We start from the raw sequence: 21,290 nt of genomic DNA, 5'->3' as shown, positions 1-21,290 counted from the left end.
GGCTGCAGGGTGACAAGACGTGCGAGAGGAGGACGAAAGGACACGCACACGTACGGTTAATACAAAAAAACGTTTGTGATTTAATTACCTACTATATCCCCGTCCTGGTTTATAAGTAGGATTTAACTAATAAAATACGAATGCATGTCGCCAAAGATTATATCGTTGGATCCGTATTTGAACATAGTTTCCAGTTATACAATTCTTGTAACATGCATTAGCACTTTTTTGGTTAAATTTAAGGTTATATACCAGTAAGCGTTTGCCCGCAACACACACGGCTTATTCTATCACTAACAGCTCGGATGGATCAATTGTATGCCACGTATCGCACACGCAACTCTAATCTGATTCGTGCTTGATGTCTCCGACATTGCTCGCACAGTTTGTCTTATTTGCCACGTATCACTGTGCCGGCCTCTGCTTGCATCCCTCGGCAAGCTCTGCTCACCGTTAGGCGCCGCAGCGCGTTGTGCTCGCCGTTAGGCGCCGCGGCGCGCTCTGCTCGTGTCCGTCTGCGCGCTCGGCTTGTGGATAGCTTTTCCTTGCGTGTTGAACTGCTATATGCACACACACACACACACACACACATATATATATATGGTTGCTCGCCGTTGAGGCGACCACGGAGCGCTCTGCTTGCGTCCCTCCGCGCGCGCTCTGCCAGCGGTTGGGCGTGCGCACGATCACGTCGGGGGCCCCATATGCATGCGGTTGTGTCGCGCGCGTTGCCACATGATACAGTTACGTGCGGCACAATGGAGTTATGCGCTGCAAATTAGAACTGCCATCAGGGCCTGCCGATATTTCTGGCCGTCTGACTTCCCCTTTAATTCCCGCGGCCATTATAACCTTAGTCTCTTCAACCTTTCGATCGTGCCCCACAAGTTACGCGCTGCAAATTAGAACTGCCATCAGGGCCTCTCGATATTCCTGGCCGTCCGGCTTCCCCTTTAATTCCCACGGCCATTATAACCTTAGTCTCTTCAACCTTTCGATGGCGCCCCACAACACAACAAGCACACCCACGACGACACATAGAGAGGGGATGTCTAGCGGCGCTCCATGGAGTTCGGCGAGCATAGAGTGGAGACCCACGCGAGGAAGACGGATCTCTCGATGGTGTACACGATCGACCCGGCCGTGGTGGACGACTACATCAACAGCGTTGAGCAGTTGCTTGCTCGAGACAAGTACAAGGTGGTCGACATTGACCTTCAGTACACCGCCGGTCGTCCCGGCATAGATCATAAGTTTGTCGTCGCCCAGTTGTGCGTGCGCCATCATGTCCTCATCTACCACTACTGCATGGCCACAGAACCTTGCGACCGTTTCAACATGTTTGTCAGCAGCACCGACTACAAGTTCGCCACGGTGGAAACCACCGACGATGTAAAAGCGCTAGTGTTACGGGCTTGGCCTGCAAGAACCTTGTCGAAATCTGTGACCACTACAGGGTCTGGGGCAGCACGAAGAAGGACTTCCTGGTCGAACTCGCCTCGGCCATCATCGACCCCTACTACAAAAAGATGAAGCAGGATGCCCAGAGAACAAGTCATGTATCCTGGCACAGGGCCTGGATGCGGCAACTGGATGAACCTCACCTTAGGTTCGCGGCCAAGAGCGTGTACACATGCTACGAGATGCACAGGTGGATCGTTGACATGAGGAAGTGCCTCGTTACCCAAATCGACGAGCCCGGATCGAGCCACAAGCAGAGCAGGCGTCACAAGAAGTAGATGATGATCAGATGATCGTTTATGCTTGTTAATCATGCATGTAATATATAGTTTACTTTATTGGTGTGCGGAAATGTCATGTGTGTAGTAGCCACCTATGTAATTATGCATGCAATAGTTTACTTTGGTGTGTGCAAATGCCATGGTTGTAGTAGCCACCTATGTAAGTGGATGTTTAATTTGGTTATGCAACCATGTCCTTATAAGTGTGTGTGTGTGTATGTTGTTGTTCTGTATGCAATCCCATCGCACAACACACACGTCTTATTAGCAGAAACCGGCTGTGTTATTATCAGTCTTCGCACACATTTCTGATTGCAGACCTGTTTGTGGCGTATCACACACATCTTGTTATATTGAACCATTTCTATTCTCTTGTCTCAACACAAATAGTTCATCCGAGTGAACCGCATGCCGTATATCGCACACACCTTGATCTGGCTAACCGTTTTTTTGTGTTGCCTAATCACAAACAGTTCATCCGAGTGAACCTTATGCTGTATATCGCACACACCTCCATCTGGCTGCCTGTTTCTTTTGTTCCTCTTCATCGCAAACAGTTAATTGAACTGAACCGTATACCCTGCATCGCACACGCAACTAAAATATGAACCGTGTTTGATGCATCCTCCATCGCAAACGTTTTGCACCTTTTTGACGGTTTTATTTACACCACCGTTTGCGATTATTGCATCACACACAATTTCTTCGAAGGGTCTCTGATCGTAGTGTCGCGTTAGCAGCATCCTGCAGTAGTGTTATGTCAAAAGGCTTCAGCCGAAAAAGCTCGAACCCAAAGCGGACAAATGCGTCTTCATAGATACCCAAAAGATACGGTTGGGTATACCTTCTATCTCAGATCCAAGGGCAAAGTGTTTGTCGGTAAGAACGAGTCCTTTCTCGAGAAAGAGTTTCTCTTGAAAGAATTGAGTGGGAGGAAGATAGAACTTGATGAGGTTGTTGAACCTTACTTCATCCAGTGAGTGGTGCAACACAGAAAGATGTTTCTGTGACACCTACGTCAGTTGAAGAGGAAGCTAATGATAGTGATCATGAGGCTTCAGATCAAGTTACTATCGAACCTCGTAGGTTGACACGGATACGTAATGCTTCTGAGTGGTACGGTAACCCTGTCTTAGAGGTCATGTTGTTGGACAACGGTGAACCTACGAGCTATGGAGAAGCGAGGGTGGGTCCGGATTCCAACGAATGGCTAGGAGCCATGAAATCCGAGATAGGATCCATGTATGAGAACAAAGTATAGACTTTGGTGGACTTGCCCGATGATCGACAAGCCATTGAGAATAAATGGATCTTTAAGAAGAAGACAAACGTTGATGGTAATGTCACCATTTATGAAGCTCGACTTGTCACAAAGAAGTTTCCGACAAGTTCAAGGAGTTGACTATGATGAGACTTTCTCACTCATAGCGATGCTAAATTCTGTTGGAATTATGTTAGCAGTTGCTGCATTTTCATTTACGAAATCTGGCAGATGGACGTCAAAACAAAGTTTCCTTGACGGTTTCCGTGAGGAAAGGTTGTATGTGATACAACCAGAAGGTTTTGTCGATCCTTAGGATGCTAAAAGGTATGCAAGCTCTAGCGATCCTTCTATGGACTAGAGCAAGCATCTCGGGGTTGGAACATACGCTTTGATGAGGTGATCGAAGCTTTTGAGTTTATACAAAGTTTACAAGAAACTTGTATTTACAAGAAAGTGAGTGGGAGAACTACAACATTTCTGATAAGTACATGTGGATGACATATTGTTGATCAGAAATGATGTAGAATTTCTGGAAAGCATAAAGGGTTGTTTGAAAGGAGTTTTTCAAAGGAAGACCTGGGTAAAGCTGCTTACGTATTGGGAACCAAGATCTTGACATGATTTTGAAGGAGTTCAAAATGGATCAGTGAAAGGAGTTCTGCCTGAGTTGTAAGGTGTGAAGTTGAGTAAGACTCAAAGCTCGACCACGGCAGAAGAAAGAAAAAGGACAAAGGTCATCCTCTATGCCTCAGCCATAGGCTCTATACGGTATGCCATGTTGTGTACCGCACCTGATGTGTGCCTTGCCACGTGTCTGGCAAGGGGGTACAGGAGTGATCCAGGAGTGGATCACTAGACATCGGTCAAAATTATCCTTGAAGGAATAAGAAAATGTTTCTCGGTTATGGAGGTGATAAAGAGTTCGGCGTAAAGGGTTACGTTCATGCAAGCTTTAACACCTATCCGGATGACTCTGAGTAGCAAACCGGGTATGTATAGTGGAGCAACCATTTGGAATAGATCCAACTAGATCGTGGTAGCAGCATCTACAATATGACATAGAGATTTGCGAAGTACATGCGGATCTGAATGTTGCAGACCCATTGACTAAAACCTCTCTAACAAACACAACATGATCAAACCCCAGAACTCATTGAGTCTTAATCACATGGTGATGTGAACTAGATTATTGACTCTAGTAAACTCTTTGGGTGTTAGTCACATGGCGTTGTGAACTATGAGTGTTAATCACATGGCGATATGGACCAGATTATTGATTGTAGTGCAAGTGGGAGACTATTGGAAATATTCCCTAGAGGCAATAATAAATTGGTTATTATCATATTTCCCTGTTCATGATAATCGTTTATTATCCATGCTAGAATTGTATTGATCGGAAAGTCAGATACATGTGTGGATACATAGACAACAATGTGTCCCTAGTGAGCCTCTACTAGACTAGCTCATTGATCAAAGATAGCTATGGTTTCCTAGCTATAGACATGAGTTGTCATTTGATAACAGGATCACATCATTAGGAGAATGATATGATGGACATGACCCAAACCATAAGCATAGCATATGATCGTGTCAAGTTTATTGCTATTGTTTTTCTGCATGTCAAGTATATGTTCCTATGACCATGACATCATGCAACCGACTGACACCGAAGGAGTGCCTTGTGTGTATCAAACGTCGCAACGTAACTGGGTGACTATAAAGGTGCTCCACAGGTATCTCCGAGGGTGTCTGTTGAGTTGGCATGGATCAAGACTGGGATTTGTCACTCCGTATGACGGAGAGGTATCTCAGGGTCCACTCGGTAATACAACATCACAATAAGCTTGCAAGCAATGTGACCAATGAGTTAGTCATGGGATCTTGTATTACGAAACGAGTAAAGAGACTTGCCGGTAACGAGATTGAATTAGGTATGGAGATACCGATGATCGAATCTCGGGCAAGTAACATACCGATAGACAAAGGGAACTGCATACGGGATTAGCTGAATCCTTGACATCGAGGTTCGACCGATAAGATCTTCGTATAATATGTAGGAACCAATATGGGCATCCAGGTCCCGCTATTGGTTATTCACCATAGAGGTGTCTCGGTCATGTCTACATAGTTCATGAACCTGCAGGGTCTACACACTTAACGTTTGGTGACGATATAAGTATAGTTGAGTCATTATGGTGGTTACCGAAGGTTGTTCGGAGTCTCGGGTGAGATCCCGGGCGTGATGAGGAACTCCGAAATGGTCCGGAGGTGAAGATTGATATATTGGACGAAGGGTATTGGAGTCCGGAATTGTTCCGGGGGTACCGGGTGATGACTAGCGTCACCGAAAGGGGTTTCGGGGGGGCCCCGACAAGTGTCGGGGGGCCCCATGGGCCAAGGGGAGGGGGCAAACCAGCCTACTAAGGGGCTGAGCGCCCCCCTCACCCCATCTTACGTAACCAGGAGGGTTGGCGGCGCCCCCTAGGGCTTCCCACCTCCCGGCTTGGGGGCAAGTCACCCTAGGGGAGACCCCATCTGCCCTGGCCGCCACCCCCTAGTGGAAACCCTAGGGGCGCCACCCCCTCCATCCTTCCCCTATATATAAAGAGGTAGAGAGAGGGCAACCGCACCCCCTTGAGCATATCTCCACGCCACGGCACTGCCTCTCCTCTCCCTCGCATCCCTCGCTACTACTTCACCATCGCTCACTGGTTCGAGGAGGTGAAGGTGTGATCAAGCCGTACGTGTGTTGAACACGAAGGTGACGTCCGTTCGACACTTGGATCGGGAGTTCGCAGGACATATCGTGATTGGATCGCGAAGACGTTCGACTACATCAACCGCGTTTCTTAACGCTTCCGCTTAGCGATCTACAAGGGTATGTAGATGCAATCTCTCCTCCCATAGATGTCCATCTCCTAGATTGATCTTGGTGAGCATAGGAATTTTTTTGTTTCCCATGCAATGTTCCCCAACACAGCACTGGTCGGCTCTTCCATCGTCACCGGCTCTACCCTTTGGTCTGACTTATCCTCGCCTGTAGTTTTAGCTTGGATCTTTGGAGTCACCATTGGCGGGTCTTCAGTCTCGAGATCTGCTGTGGTGGAAGATGACCCGCCAGCTTTCTTCTTTGAAATGGCTTTGGCCCTGAAGACATGAGAGTAACATCAGGTTAAAGAAGCAGTTATGATGACAAGGAAAATTATGCTGCAAGAAATGCTTACCTAAGCTTGATCGTAAGAGATGGGAGCTGTGAGGTGGTTGACTCTCTAGAGGAGGGCGGTGATTCCTAATAATTTGAATGAGAAGGATTAAGTGGTTGCCTAATAAGACCGGCTCGTGGACCAGAGGAAGTTGGACTATGAGGCACCTTAACTCGTTGTCTTTGAGTGGCCGGCTCATCAGATAAGCCGACGGTTAATTCCCTGGGGCTGTTCCGGGTCTTCCTTTTGGATGTGAAGGTCTGTTGATTTTTCTTCAAAAGAAAATTTGGATCTAAATGAGCATCTGGATGCGAAAATGGTACCTTCTTGATGGCTTGTCTTGTTCTCTTCGGGACAAAAGTTTCCGAGTTGGATGAGATTGATATTACCTCAGTGTTGCCGGCTCGACTGTTTTTTGTGTGACCCTAAGAAGAGGGAGTCAGCAAGTTCGTTAAAAAGACGACCAAGTGAGTCGAGCTCTACCTCCGACTCATTTCCAGCAGCCGGCTCGTCGGTGTCGATCAGCTCATCCTCTTGCTCAACTGGAGGAGGAGCAGACTTTTGAGTTTTCTTCTTCCAAAATCTGGAATCTGCCTGCATATGTGATGGGCCGGAAATTAAGCTTAAGACAGCAAATAAGCCAGGCAGAATGAGCAAGAAAGTACAAGTACACTTACTTGAGGCACATGATTGGTCAGGCAGGAGGGAGCCAACCCGGTCTTGTTGCACTTTTCCCGGGGCTCCCCTAGCAGTTTCTTTGTGGCTTTGTTCACTTCATCTTCAGACAAATTGATTTGACTGAAGCATTGCTGGGTCATCCATGTAGTTGCACATCATCTTGCTCCTCAAGCTAAGGGGTTGGATCCGCTAGCTTATCCAGCACTGGGTCAAATCGATCCCGGTGAGGCCATTAGCTGTCAAAGCCCTTAGCTTGGAGTAGAAAGGGGCAACCTATTTTCACTCTTCATATGACGACTAACCTAGAAAGGCGACCGTAGCGTCGAGTCGGTCCAGTCTATAACCCGACAGGGGGTTCTCACCCTAAGGAGCAGTATTTCTACAATAAAACCAAGTTCTGTTCTAGCCCTTAGGATGACTTGCCAATTTGGCTTCAGGAAGGGACTGTTCTTCCGGCTTTGAACAAAAATTCCACCAAGTTCTATACTGGGACCGTCCTTGAACTTGGTCTGGTGGTTGATGTAAAAGAATTCCTGGAAGAGAAGGATAGTTGGCTCCGTCTGGAGATATACTTCGCAAAAAAACTTGAAACTGACAGTGATTGGTGATGGAATTTGGACCAAGATCCTGGGCCGGAGGTCGAAAAAGTTGAGCACGTCATGGATGAATTTTGACCCGGGCGGACAACCTCTCCTTGTTGAGGTTGGAGGGGACTCTCTTCTTCGGGCACGCGCCAGCCGATCTCTCCTTGAGCCGGCAATAGGCCTTGACCCATGAGGTCATTCAACATAAGGGTGGACACATGGGATCTAACCCAACCAACGGCTTTGTCGGTCTTAGCCATAATAATTCAGAAAGGGTGGTGACTGCAAAGCAAAAGTAATGAAAATAAGCTGACTGATTATGTCATGCATGGTAAGCCGGTAAACTATCCTAAGTAGGGCACAGACGGGTGAGCTAGACTGTAATGGGAGCCATCCGAAGCGCTACAAGGATTCTAGATTGGATAAAAATGACATCACTACGGGTAACTACTGCATCTGCTCGAACAGTTTGAATGGATTCAGATCTACGGCGAAAGGATGGTGATGAACACCGACGAACTACACAGCGAAGCAATGGGGCATTTACAGATCTAGGAGGAGATTTGGCGCACCTGAGCACGGCGGATGTGGCCGGAGTATTCTTGTGAGCTCCGGCGACGAACTGGGGCGGTGTAGAAGCTGCGAGTGATTTCGCTGGAGAGCTCAAGAAGACGAGGCGGCGTTTCGGTCGCGAGAGGCAGCAGGCGCGAGGAGGAAGATGAACGAGGAGGCGGCAGTGGTAAAACTAAGACTTGGGGCCCCTCATACGTATTTATGCAACGATAAGAAGTGAGAACGGCAAGTGTGAAAACAGAGGAGGCGTAGTAAATTTTGGGCAAAAAGGCGCCTCGATTTTTGGGCCTGCCAGATCCACTCACAAATTCGTGATGATGTCATACGTGAATTTTGGAGTTTTAGCGAGATGATGTCACAGCAATTTAGAAGGAGTGTGAAAATGCTAAAGTGATGAAACATCACAAGCCGGCAATGTCTCATAACCCGGCTCAGAAATAAGCTGAATAAATAAAAGGAAAGTTCCAGCTCACAATAATATGACCCGGACTTATTTTTTAATATGAAGTTTAAATATGGATGAATCCAAGTTAATCTGGGGGCTAATATTAAGGATATATCCCACGGTATGACTCGGCCAGGAATGACCCGACATCCCATGGCGGCTCGTCATCACGCTAGCAATGTGGGCCATAATTCAAAGCCCAGGAGGCGACTGAAAGAAGAGGGCGGCTCGAGGGTCAGTATCTGGTGAGCCGGCCCAATAAGGAAGCTATAACGAATTTTCCCTTATTTAAAGGACAAGATGAATAGGAAATAGACTAAGACACAGGTCGCAGTACGATCCGGATTCTGTTGTAAACTTAGGGCCTCAGCCTATATATAAAGAGGAGCCCCTGAGATAGAAAGACTAGGTTACAAGCTCTCGAGTACTAGGTTAGCCAAGTTGCACCCTTGTAATCGAGATCCCAAACAATAATCAATCAAGCAGGAAGTAGGCTATTACCTCCACCGTGAGGGGCCGAACCTGGGTAAACCCGTGTCTCTCGATTCCGATCAACCCCGTTCAAGCTACTACCTAGCTGCGATTGCCTCACGACTTAAGTCATTTTTCGAGGACATCTGCCGTGACAAAACCACGACAGTTCCCCTAAATACATAGTTCAGGCGGGCACTGGTTGGGAAACGATGGGATTGGTGGCTGCATTTAGTTTCTAGGTTGATGGAGATCAACTTCTCTAGTGAGCCAGATGTATTCTGATGGAACCTTTCTGTTTCAGGCATGTTTTTCATGAAAATCTATGTATGTGGACTTGATTAATAATGGATCAATCATCAGGTCTATCAATATCTGGAAAACAAAGGTGCCTTTAAAAATCAAGATTTTTATGTAGTTTGTGCATAAGTGATTCTAACAAATTTGGCAAAGCGTAGGTGGAAAGAGAGTAAATGGTGTTTTTTTTGTGACCACGAGAAAACGATTCAACATTTATTTCTCACATGCCCAATAGCTGAGTTATTATGCCCAACAACATGTGTCCTTTAACATACCTCCACCTAATAGTATCTCCAATATGTTAGGTAACTGGTTAGGTGGGGTTGAGCCTAGTACAATGACACTAATTCACGTGGGAGTTTGTGCATTACTTTGAGCTATTTGAAACTGTTGAAATGATTGTGTATTTAACGAGACAAATATCACCCAAAAAAATCCAAGTTAGTATCTGTTGCGCATCTGGATGGATTCGTATGTGATTATTATTACTACATCATGCAGAAGTGAGAGCGCCTATGGTCTTTGAAGGCAATCGATGGGAGATGATAGTACAGGTTACATATAACCGATTTGAATGAAGGTCCAATAATAGAATAAATGTTTAGGTTGCCGGCTATTTGTTTACTTTCTTGTTATTGATTACCTACTTAAGATGTTATTCATACCTTCAGACTACTCGTTTAAAATAGAGGTGATCCTCGTTTTGGTAAGAAGAATGACGGAACACTGTGAAGGGAACAGAAGGTATACGGTGATTCAGATAGCCGGTAAAGAACATAACATCTGCCAACATGTTCCACTTGTCCACTCCTTGTTCAAAAGAACCCATCGACTAAATCTAGATAACTTAGCATGTCATTCTGAGGTGCACCATAAACCTCTTCAAGGAACTGCTCTACACAGCAGCCCACATACCGCTACTACCGCCCTTGGAGCTTCTTTCTCCCTGCTACCGCTATCACTTCACTTGCCAGGAGCAGCATCTACTCAAGTTCGCTAACTGTCTTTAATAACCTTCACACATAGAAGAGGACAACTGGAACCAAGCGGCACCAGCAACTATACCCTAGAGTATGTTCAGGTGGTGAGTTCCAAACCAGGAACGGCAAAATATCACCTCCGTCCCAGCTACCCAGCCAAAACATCGCTGCACTTGCTCGCATCTCCAAAAGCACAGGCCCTTTGAGAGCCCAGAGACTACACAGCCGAGTTGGCCAGCTGAAGGATGCCACCAGCCACTTCCACCTTGCTGTCAAGCTGCACCATCTGCTCCACGTCGCCGAAGGGCCAGTAGAAGCTGGGCTCTCCGAAGCTGTAGCTGGAAAGCGGAAGAGCATGCAGGGGCTCAGAGGCCTGGAGCTGCAGAAGGCCGTGGAGGACATAAGGTGGCACTTGCACGTCACTGCACGACTGCTGGGGAATCGGAGGAGCCGAGGACACGAAGGTGATCTCGCCTTGAGCTTCTGGTGCTGCTACTGCTGGCTTGTGGCTGCTCATCCGCCTCCCATTGACCGGAAGATCGCTGCAGGCGATCGCCTCCAGGTTGTACCGGCTGGGCTCGAAGTTGGTGACGGCGTTGTCGCCCCTGAACTTGAGCGCTGCGATGTCGTATGCCTCCGCAGCTTCTTCTTCCGTCGCTGAAAAGAGCGATTTGGTTTAGGTCCAAATGAGCTGAGCCAATCAATCATTACTGCATGGTATGCAGAGTTATTTACCCAAAACCACCACACTTGGGGCTAGGGTAACAGGTCAGTATCAGATTTGAGCCAGGTCACAAATGTCTAATCTGTAACGGAGAGCACTGATTGTCTGATTTGCTCGAGGAAACAGCAAAACTGACCGGTTGGGCCCACCTGTCAGGCTGAGCTGGCATGCCTATGTGGACAAAAAATCTGACGTGGACGGGGGACCCACCTGTCAGCGTCACATATTTCCCCCTTTTCTTTCCACGGCACCTCTTCCTTTGCTCCGGCGAGCACGCCGCCGTCCTCCTCTCCCCCCCCTCTCCTGGCCCTAGCGGCGGCGGCCACCTATCTCCCCCTCCCTCGCCGGCACTCCATGGAGAGGCAGACAAGCTGCGGCTGTTGCCGTCGATGCGCACGGCGGAGGCGTTGACTGTCGGGCGGGGAGATGGTGGAGGGATGCGGCGGCGCTGAGTTGCGCGGCGGCAGCCGGACGTGCCGCGGGGGATGGGGCCGGCCCCGCTGATCTGCGATGCGGCGGCCGGACGTGCCGCGATGGGGCAGCGGCGCTGAGCTGCGCTGCGGCAGTGGGGCGTGCGGGCTCACAACAATGGCCGGTGGCGCGTTGACCGCGGCAAGGTCGCTGCGGCGGATTGAGGTGGACCATACGGAGGCAAGCATCCCGACGGCGAGCTCGCTCTGGGCGCGGGCGACCTCGCGTCGTCGTTGCCATCGCCGGCGGATTCGCAGGCCTCCTCCTATCCCGGCGCAAGAGCGCTCCATGGCTGCTCCACGCCTGCCCCGCCGGTGCTCCATGGGGAGGTGGACGAGCTTCCGCCGCTCCCCATGACCCCCGACACCACACCTCCCGGAGCTCGGGCGCGTGGGCGCACGACGATGGCTGGTGGCAGGATGGTGACTGCGGCGAGGTCGCTGCAGCAGAGGGGGAAGGACCACGTTGACGGGCACAACTGACCTTGAACGGCGCGAAGCATGCGGCGGCGCCGCCGCGGCTGGCGACTCCGGTTGACCGGCATGGAGCTTCTCCATGGCGTCGCCGTCCAGAACCTGTTTGATGAAATGCCCGTACGAAAAAGGAGGTGTAAATAAAAAAGAAAAATGAAAAAGGAGGCGCTGAGTCAATGACATGTGGGTCCCATCTCCACCTCGACGTATTTGTCCACATAGGCATGCCATGTCAGCTCGACAGGTGGGCCCAACCTGTCGGTTTCGCTGTTTTCGCGGCCAAATCAGCCCGTCAGTGCTCCGCGTTACAGGTTAGGCTCAGAGCTGGTGGTTTTTTGTGACCTGGCTCAAATCTGGTCCTGACCTGTTACCCTAGCCCCAAGTGTGATGGTTTTGGGTAAATAACTCTGGTATGCATCACAGAAGAACAGAGCAGAAGAGCTTGCATGATGCAACACCATGATTACATTCAGATTTATCTAAATAACTGCAACTAACTCTTGACGGCGACCATTTTTTAGCAATTTAGAAAAGACTCGTATCAATACTAGCGGTAGTATTAGATCTTAAGTTCATGTCCTAGTATGAGAAACACAAGGGTATCTTACTCTCTGTTCATCAAAAATACTGTAGTTGATAGGACCATAGACCCCATGTATACAGTCTGCACTAAGTTGTACTCCCTCCGTACGGAAATACTTGTCAGAGAAATGGATGTATCTAGACATATTTAGTTTACATACATCCATTTTTATTCATTTCTCTGACAAGTATTTTCGGACGGAGGGAGTACATGCAAGGCTATATTCCCTCGGGATCTCTTTGGAATGAAGAGGTATCACAGTTAATCAACTAGAGGCGCTTACCGAAAGTCCCCAGGTACAAGTCCTTGTTGCCTGCAACACGACCAATTCTTGCCTGCCAGCGTCCATGTTGGTGGTGCCTGACAAAACATATCACTATCAGGGACTAGGTCGAGCAGATTTGAACTCACGCGGAACATATTGATCAAACTGATGGGATTCTCTAGTTGAAAATTACCTTGTGACACCTCTGTACACGGATGCACCCCTAGAGAAGCCACTGCTCTTCCTGCAGATTTACACCAGACAGTTTTCTTTTTAGGATCATCAAGCAGACAGTTGTAAGCACAAAACATGATGCCTGACATGAATGTAAGAAGTTATAAACATGAACCTCCTCAGTGAAGCTATAAGCTCCTGCCTGCTCATGTTTTGCATCTCCTCAAGCTCTCTGATGTAGTTTTCTTTCTGTAAAGCGAAGAAACTCAATGTTAGTTAAGAAAATATGGCTGAGTTCAGAACCAATATAATTATTATTTTTAAAGAAAATGAACCATTTAGCACAACCGAATAAAACTGGCACATAATTCCAATTGTTGACAATGGAATGTAAATACAATATATTGTACAAATAAACTTAGCAATATGAGGCACACCTAAGAAAAAATATGCAAGCCATCGATGGCACAAAAGACTTGAATTTATGTCTTCCAATCTTTACCACAACATGAGTTCAGAGAGGTGATAGGATAACATGGAAGTATTCAAAGCAAGTATAGAAGAAACACACACATCAATGCCTATTAGAGAAGGAGGGAAGGATGACACTTACAGGGAAATTAGTGGTAGCATTGACACCCCAGTATTTCAGAGCAGCAAGATCATATGCCCTAGCAGCCCTATCTTCTTTTTCATAGCCACCTGCATAGTACCAAACATTGCTTATAAGTTTCTACCAAATGTAATGCTGAAAAGACAGGACACACTAATATAAAAGGTAGGAGGTAACTGTTCATACCCAAGTAAACTGAATAATAGTCCCCGCATAGTCGCCAGATTAGCAAGCATAAAAATGGTAGATAATACAAGCCAAGTTAGTTCGAAGTGATAAGAGAAGAGACAAAAACAAATAAATGCATGGAGAAAACATGCATAACTGTCATGTGATTCTTATAAAGAAATAGATGCACCGCGCTTAACTCGCACCTAACTGAGCAAAATATTCACTTAGTTATGATTGTGACCTACCATGGACACGTCAAGACACCATTAATTAAAATCAAGTACCCATTGTGACCTGAAGTTTGTTACTTACAAATAGACAGCATGTTCTTGTATTACGTAGATGTTGGTTAACAACATTGACATGCGATCTAAGCTAAATTGAAACAGAGAAAAAAAATACTCTTCTGAATTTATGCTTATAGTAGTAGTATCCAAGCTATGCTACCTTACAAAAATCTAGAGCAGCGGCTCCTCTAGACAACATAGGATGCAATGTGCACATTTCAACTCAGAGAATATTAATTTCCAAACACAATTTCCTAAATGCAACATAGTGCTCCTACTTGAACTGCATGCATGGGTTCCTGGTCTGGTAGACAAGAACATGAGTCATGCACCATGCACACACAGAAGTGGCAAGACCAAGAGATGATCTGTACATAGAATAAAGTAAGCAGAACATTTACGGGTGGCGGGTAGAAGATTTTGACAGCGAGTATACAACATAAAAGAAGGTTGCTCAATGTATTGAAGTGTCCACAATAACAATAATGAAAAGAGGGGGGGAGTTAAGTTTAGCAATCTGCCAAATTCTTCCGAAAACACTAGAACGAAAAAATATATCATAATTAGTACATAACCATGCTATATAACATTTAAAACCATGAAATATTTCCGAGTTCACTTTGACTGGCAATATTTCCTGACCATGTGCGCCTGCACAATATATATACATTTTAAATGATTGCAAGCCCAAGAAACATACGAACGAAAAACGAGTCTGAAGATCATTATCCCAAAAATGTAATGATTTGAACGAAAACATAATGATCGGAAGGACCACTGACAGAAAATTCATGAAAAAATATTACAAAAATAATTGTACATTTAGTAAGAGTACTACCCTGGTTTGAAACTAAAAACTTCAGGAGTAATAGATTCACTACATCTGTTCTGATTCTCTAATTACGTATTTAATTAGTTCAAGTTGAACTAAATAATACTCCATCCATTCCTAAATGTAAGTCTTTTTAGAGTTTTCAATACGAACTACATACGGATCTATATAGACAAATTTTAGAATATAGATTCAGTCATTTTGCTCCGTATTTAGTTTTTTTAATAGAAAACGAGGTTAGACCCCCGGCCGCTCCGTATGTAGTCCATATTGAAAACTCTAAAAAGACTTATATTTAGGAATGGAGGGAGTAGTGAGCACACAAAATGAAACTATTAGAAGTCGTTCATTGGACCTATATAGCAAACTATTAGAACTTATATGAACTACTTGTCATAGCAAATTACTGGCAGAAAGGAGCATAGACCAAACGGTAAGCAGACCCGCACTAATGTTTGATTAGCTTTCCTACCAAAAATGTAGTGATCGAACATAAGTGGCCTGTGCAGTTTGCAGGCTGCGTGCATGATGCAGAAGGCCAAATATGGGAAATGCACGGCCATGCGCCAGACATGTTTTGCTTGGATTGGAGTACATCAAAATTTATCTCTAGTGCAAATGTGAGTACAAACAAGCCTCGCGTATATATCTACTTGTACAACCGAGTGTAGGGCCACACACGTATATACAACAAAACTGTGCTGATCATCAACAAGGAGCGGGACAAAACTTTGGGGAGTTGCTGCCTGCTAGCTTATTAGCTGTGTCCTTGCTTGCTGGCTGGCGTCGCAAAAGTGGTCAGACGTGCATGCCATGCATTCCCATTTCAAAATTCGAAAACCCCAACCTCGAGAAGCTGGCAGATGAAAACAAAAAACAGATTGCTGGCAGATGAACGCAAACAGAAAAGAAGAAAGACTTGCAGCGGAAGAAGAAAGAAGCTGACCCACCCCACGCACGCATGAATGAATGAACTCGCTGGAAACAGAAGACCCGGAAAAAGGCAAAAGGCTGCGTGCTTACTGTACTTGCAAGCTGGCATAAACTGCCACCTACCCACGCCAAGATTAATCGTATTTTTGTCCAGGCAAACAAATCTTTTTACCCCGGTTAATTGTTTCAGCTAGCGCGCGCTCTCTCTCTCTCCCAAACACAATCGAAATCGTACTAGACATTGGTATTGCCCCGAGAAATACGAGAGGAAGAAGGAGAGAGAGAGAAGGCGGTCAAAGAGGTGGTGGTGGGTCCGCAGCGAATCCGGGCGAGCGAGTAGTCTACCTCGTCATCATCATACACGGAGATGGCTGTCACCTCACGCACGCAGCACGCGACGTCTCTCTCTCTCTCTCTCTGCCTCTCTTCACTCCCGAAACGGCGGCACGGCATCCCATCGGGTCCTCCTTTTACCCCCCGTACGTACGCGAAAGATCCGAGCCCGCAAGCAAACCAAGATCTAAATAATCGCCACCGTCGATGTTCAGATTAGCGGCGAGATTATGTGCTGGTTTAAGCCGGGGATCATGAGATGGTCACCTTGGCGTCCCTTGCGTTTCTGGCCCTCCCGCCGGCACGTGTTGTCCCACAGGTGCGCCTCGTACCGTCCGGTCCACCGGTGCCTGCGCTCGCATCGCACGTGTTAGTATGACTACTACTTTGGGGAGGAGTGCTAATTAATCACACTCCTTAACCACACTTATCAGTTATCACTCGCTAAGTGTACCTGGTCACCCCGCGGTAGCACGACGTCCTTTGGCAGGAGCTCGGCGTCAGCGGCAGCGGCGCCAGCGCTGAGGGGCTCCCGGTGGTCTCGACGGGCGCCGCGACGGCGAGGTCCCTGGAGGCGTGGACGTCGTTGCGGGAGGACGCGAGGAGGAGGCGCCCCGGGTCGGCGCCGAGAGGAGGAGGCGGAGGCGGAGGCGGGGCGGTGGCGAAGAAGTCGTCGGCGGAGAAGCCGTCGAAGGGGAAGAGCACCGCGTCGGACAGGCCCGTCAAGGGAAGCGAGGCGGAGCCGTTCGTCGGCGGCGACATCGTCTCGCTCTCCTCGCCTTCACCCACCGATCACACACACACACACACACACGACCTGGGTCCTAGGGCTTTGAATGGGGTTTGACGTGAGGGGGAGCAAAAGGGGGCCGGGAAAGAGGGCGGCGCTGGCCAGGGACACGGGAGCGGGGGCGGAGGAAAGGAGGAGACGGGAGGCTCTGTCGTATTTATAGGGGAGGCGGGTGATAATGACGGGCGAGACGGTCGCGCACTTCTTCTCTCGTCCGGTCTTCTTCTTCAACCAAAGTGCGGTGGGGACTACGGAATTGGAATTGGAATGGAAGGAGAGGATGGGCGGTGGGGCAGCGCTGTGCTGTGCTGTTTTGTCCCTACTGCATTTTGTTCGCGAGTTCCAGCACTGGTCTCCGCGCGGCGGTTTCCGTTTTAATATTTGAAATCAGAGTTGGCAGCGTCGATGGTGGAATGGATATGCATCAAAATTTCAGAAATGACCCGTCGACGTAAGGGGATTCAAGAATGGGAGCGAGCCCCGTCCACGCGTCTTTTCTCTGTCGACAGGAGAGGAAAAACAGTTGGTCGTCAAAAAAAAAAAAGGAATGAAAACAGCCTACCTACCTTATAGCTTAAGAAATGGGGTAAAACATGCTGTTCGGTCAAACCTTTTCTCCGGTCAGACGTTTTTAAAAGTAAGTTAAACTTGCTGGAACACCATTGGAAAAATTATATCCATTCATAATTGTTACGTGTGCCATTTTGAATTTGTATGTTAGCCTCCACCGAAAACAGGTAATTAAAAATAATTTGTGCTGAAAATTCTAATTATTTTTTAATGTCTTAATTGTAGCAACATTCATTGGAGTTGGTAACATCGAGATAACGTCAATCATGTAGTATAACACTGGAATTAGATCATAACCATAGTCGAACTTCTTAGAATTGTAAGTTGCACAGTAAACTACCTCGAGGAAAATATCCATGTGTAAGCATGAAGATTGCCATATGTGCCATTTCAGATCTATATGTAACCGATCCTTCGAGACAGATGGGTAACACATCACTTGACTGGCCAAAAGACATCACTACCAATGAAATCCCTGGCCAAAAGACATCACTACCAATGAAATCCCCTCCTCTGGTGTTTTTGATGATTTTGATTTTTCTTGCATCACTGAAGTGGCTAGAATAGAGTAAATAAGACCGAGACGATTACAAGTGTGTAGAAGAAGACCTTCATGCTATTCTACTAACTAGCAGGGTAGAGGCGCGGCGTGGTGGCCGTGCATTGGCACATCTTGCAAATTATTCACTAAAATGCACAGATGATTTTCATCTATACAAATTTTTTGGTCACGTTAGTCAGAACTCCATGTTCATCTTTGATGACAATCTTCGGCCATTGTTGTGATGTTGCACGTGAAACCGCCACATACAATTGTCCATGTGAGAAAATGAGCTTGATAACGTATACACGCAATTTTGAAAGTGTCCGCCCTTGGCTCTTGCTCTTGAATACATACACGTTTTTTTTCAATAACTTTTCCTCTAGGCACTCTTTCGTCAAGCCCGATGATAATAATCGTGTTCCATTGCACAACTCCAAAGACCGATTCATATTCCTCAAAAGCATAACGGTACACCAATCTTTCAAGCAATTTCATGTTGTGGAAATTAATGATAACTACAGGGTGCAAAATTCTGTAGGAAATAACAAATCAACACAACATGGTCAGTGTTTTCTGAAATAGTATCACAGCTAGGAAAATCCTTGGAACAACAGGAACTCGTTTGTAAACAACATCATTAATATCATTTAAACTCCCACAACTATCCATGCTTTGGTATTTTGTAGTAATATCCAATGTATATGTATATTATCGGGGTTCAATATTGGAAATCAAACTCAATGCATCTTAATAATGTCAAATGCAACCAAGAGAAGGGTACAAAAGGACTAGACACCAAAGAATATTTCCTCTTTCTTTTGTTTACAATGCTAGTGCCTTATGGGGCCCAATCACTTTTGTCATACATCACCTATGAAGATTGCTTTATTTTAGAAATAATAGTCTTGGTTCTCCTCAAATGAATGCAATAGAAGAAATCATATTCATCGGCAAGCCTGTTTTGAAGTTCACAGGTTGCCATATTATTATAAAGGAAACCATATTTGAAAATCATATATTAAGATTACTAATTCTGATAACATTGTTAAGAGGAATTTCTTATAAAAGCATGCAAATTAAGGTTTTCTCACTGATCTATAGCCAGAAACGTTGTACTATGATGGGCGTTGTCAAGATACTCAAAACCATCAAGTTATTTTTTTGCCTCATGTGCTTTATAAGTTATGTAATTGTTTTCAGATTTCACCTCTTCTAAAAACTGGTTCAGTGCCATTTTAGGAATGCCATCTAATATATATGTGGAATGATTACTATGCAGAAATAATTTAAGATTATGTTAGTAAAAATGAGCATTGCTTCTGAAATTCTGTTTATACCTGACAAACCACATAAATGTTTTGTGGCCTATATTCTTATTAGAGAAAAGAACCACATGATGTTACTTAAAGAAGCAAAGATCTCAAGACTAATTGGACATGTTGGCTAGAAACCCCAATTATATGCATGTGTGTTGTGAAAAAAGTGCTTGTGCAAATGAATGTTGTATGCTCGTGGATCGTATTTGTATGTAAATGTCATTTGTAGGTCTAACAAAAAAAAACAATATGTAGCCAAGAAAATAGTAATGAGGGAAAGCGCCTCAGACCCTGGAAGCATTGGAAGTGGTTACAGATAAGGAGCCGCCTCTGGCAATCTCAGTATTGGTTTATGTAAGTAAACCGCTTGCGGTGGGATTCAACGCAAGCGGTTTTACAAATTGCTTGCGTTATTCTGTGTATTAACGACACAAGATTTGAGGCGAATCTCACAACCGCCTCCGACCCATGTACGAAACAACCTACAAAGCCCGGTTCTATATTAGTTCAAGTTTGTAGAACGTAACTTGAGAGAATAGGATCTACAAGGTTAGGGGTAACAATAAAATCAAATGGCAGAAGAATCATCATGATTGGAAGAATGAAATCGTAAGGTTATTCGTGACAAAAAATTTGAATGGAAGGAGGAACATGTCCAAGATGGCATATGAAAATAATTGCATCGCTAAAAGAGTGCATGAATTTGTGATGGGAAGAAGGGTGGCATGAACTTGCGATAGAACAAAACAGGAGGAAGTGATCAATTGAGATCAGGGAGATGAAGAAGATTAAGATAATTGAATGGACGTAAAACCAATTGAGACAACACAGCCAAAATATTGAATGGAAGAACACAGATGACGCGAAAGAGAAGTGCACCGAGGAAGAAGAAGATAAATGATAACAATGGATGAAACATGATGGAAAAGAAGAACCGGTCTAAGAATAAAGAAGGAATTGAACATGACAGGAAGATGGAGCCTATGTATAGGAACATGGATGTAGAAGAAAGGTTGGACGAAGTATTAATATAAAATAAACATGTATATTGTGTCGTATTGATAGGGTTCAGAATTTTCATCTCATTTTCAAGCAACTTCCCCTGAAACAAGTTCCTGAACCATGACGCAAATCAACACTTTGTAGATGAATACTTAGGTGGGTGCCCGTGCGAATTTTCCAGTATCATGGCACAATCAAACTATGTCTATTACACACATCTACGTTTTTTGACCCCAAACGCAAGTGGTTGGAATGTACATCAAATCTTCTAACCAAGAGTACTAGACTGACCCGTCTAACAATTACTAGCTCCCTCCAATTTGGGTAGAGTTGTCATTTTGATCATCAGGGTGGTACCTAAAATGTAAATATGAGAATTATTTCTTAATGAAAAAGCATATTGTAAAAGTAGTTTTAGTGTCTGATTTTCGTGCATCCAATTAAGATATTTTCGCACCTATTGGAGTTTATAGTTTCAGAAGGGTCCCAAAATCATCATGAAACACATATATTCTTGAATAGTGTGAAGTACTAACGTATAATTACTAACTAAAAGTGGAACGATATATTTTGATAGTTTAACATCATTTAAGTGAATTTTATTTTGTATTCCATGTTTTGGTAATTTATCACTAATTACCCCACATTTTTTATATGAATTACACTATTTGCTCAAAAATTACTATCTTTTCTCTTTTAAATTACAAAAGTGATATGCTAGGTAGATCCCATTCATCACGAACGCTTTGCATGCCATATCATGGTTTCCATCCTTTTGTTATTGTCGGGTCCAAATTGGTAGCCTCATTGTACTAGATCCACACCACTCAACGGGTAATCTAAGGGACAAGCTTCAACATGCTTGAGCTTGCCCTCGAAAACTGCAAATAATAAATGAGCATCACTACATAGAGGCACCACATTGATGCTTCACATACGGTGGCTCACTCTCACCTGTCGCTTGCATGG

The 21,290-nt window shown here is 45.5% G+C and overlaps 1 protein-coding gene across 1 annotated transcript; it reads right to left on the bottom strand.

The window, feature by feature from the left end:
• Window positions 1-9,999: 9,999 nt before the first annotated feature.
• Window positions 10,000-16,999, bottom strand: LOC123099956 (AP2-like ethylene-responsive transcription factor AIL7). The gene is made up of 8 exons (XM_044521966.1): window positions 16,554-16,999; window positions 16,367-16,449; window positions 13,730-13,738; window positions 13,544-13,632; window positions 13,106-13,179; window positions 12,950-13,000; window positions 12,775-12,851; window positions 10,000-10,897 (listed from the first exon to the last, which is right to left on the bottom strand). The coding sequence occupies exons 1-8, from the start codon at window positions 16,859-16,861 to the stop codon at window positions 10,458-10,460; spliced, it is 1,131 nt and encodes a 376-aa protein (XP_044377901.1). The 5' UTR covers window positions 16,862-16,999; the 3' UTR covers window positions 10,000-10,457.
• Window positions 17,000-21,290: the final 4,291 nt, after the last annotated feature.

The sequence above is a fragment of the Triticum aestivum genome, chromosome 4D, assembly GCF_018294505.1.
Source record: "Triticum aestivum cultivar Chinese Spring chromosome 4D, IWGSC CS RefSeq v2.1, whole genome shotgun sequence".
NCBI lineage: Eukaryota > Viridiplantae > Streptophyta > Magnoliopsida > Poales > Poaceae > Triticum > Triticum aestivum.
Note: the sequence above shows the minus strand (reverse complement) of the source record. Positions and strands in the feature narration are given on the sequence as shown.

Bases quoted from the DNA above. Each gene is read 5' to 3' on its own strand.
- LOC123099956 (XM_044521966.1), bottom strand. From the start codon at position 16,861: ATGTCGCCGCCGACGAACGGCTCCGCCTCGCTTCCCTTGACGGGCCTG. The intron at 13,001-13,105 runs GTTCATGTTTAT...GTAAATCTGCAG, and splicing joins CTTATAGCTTCACTGAGGAG to GAAGAGCAGTGGCTTCTCTA. The intron at 12,852-12,949 runs GTAATTTTCAAC...ATGTTTTGTCAG, and splicing joins GTGTACAGAGGTGTCACAAG to GCACCACCAACATGGACGCT.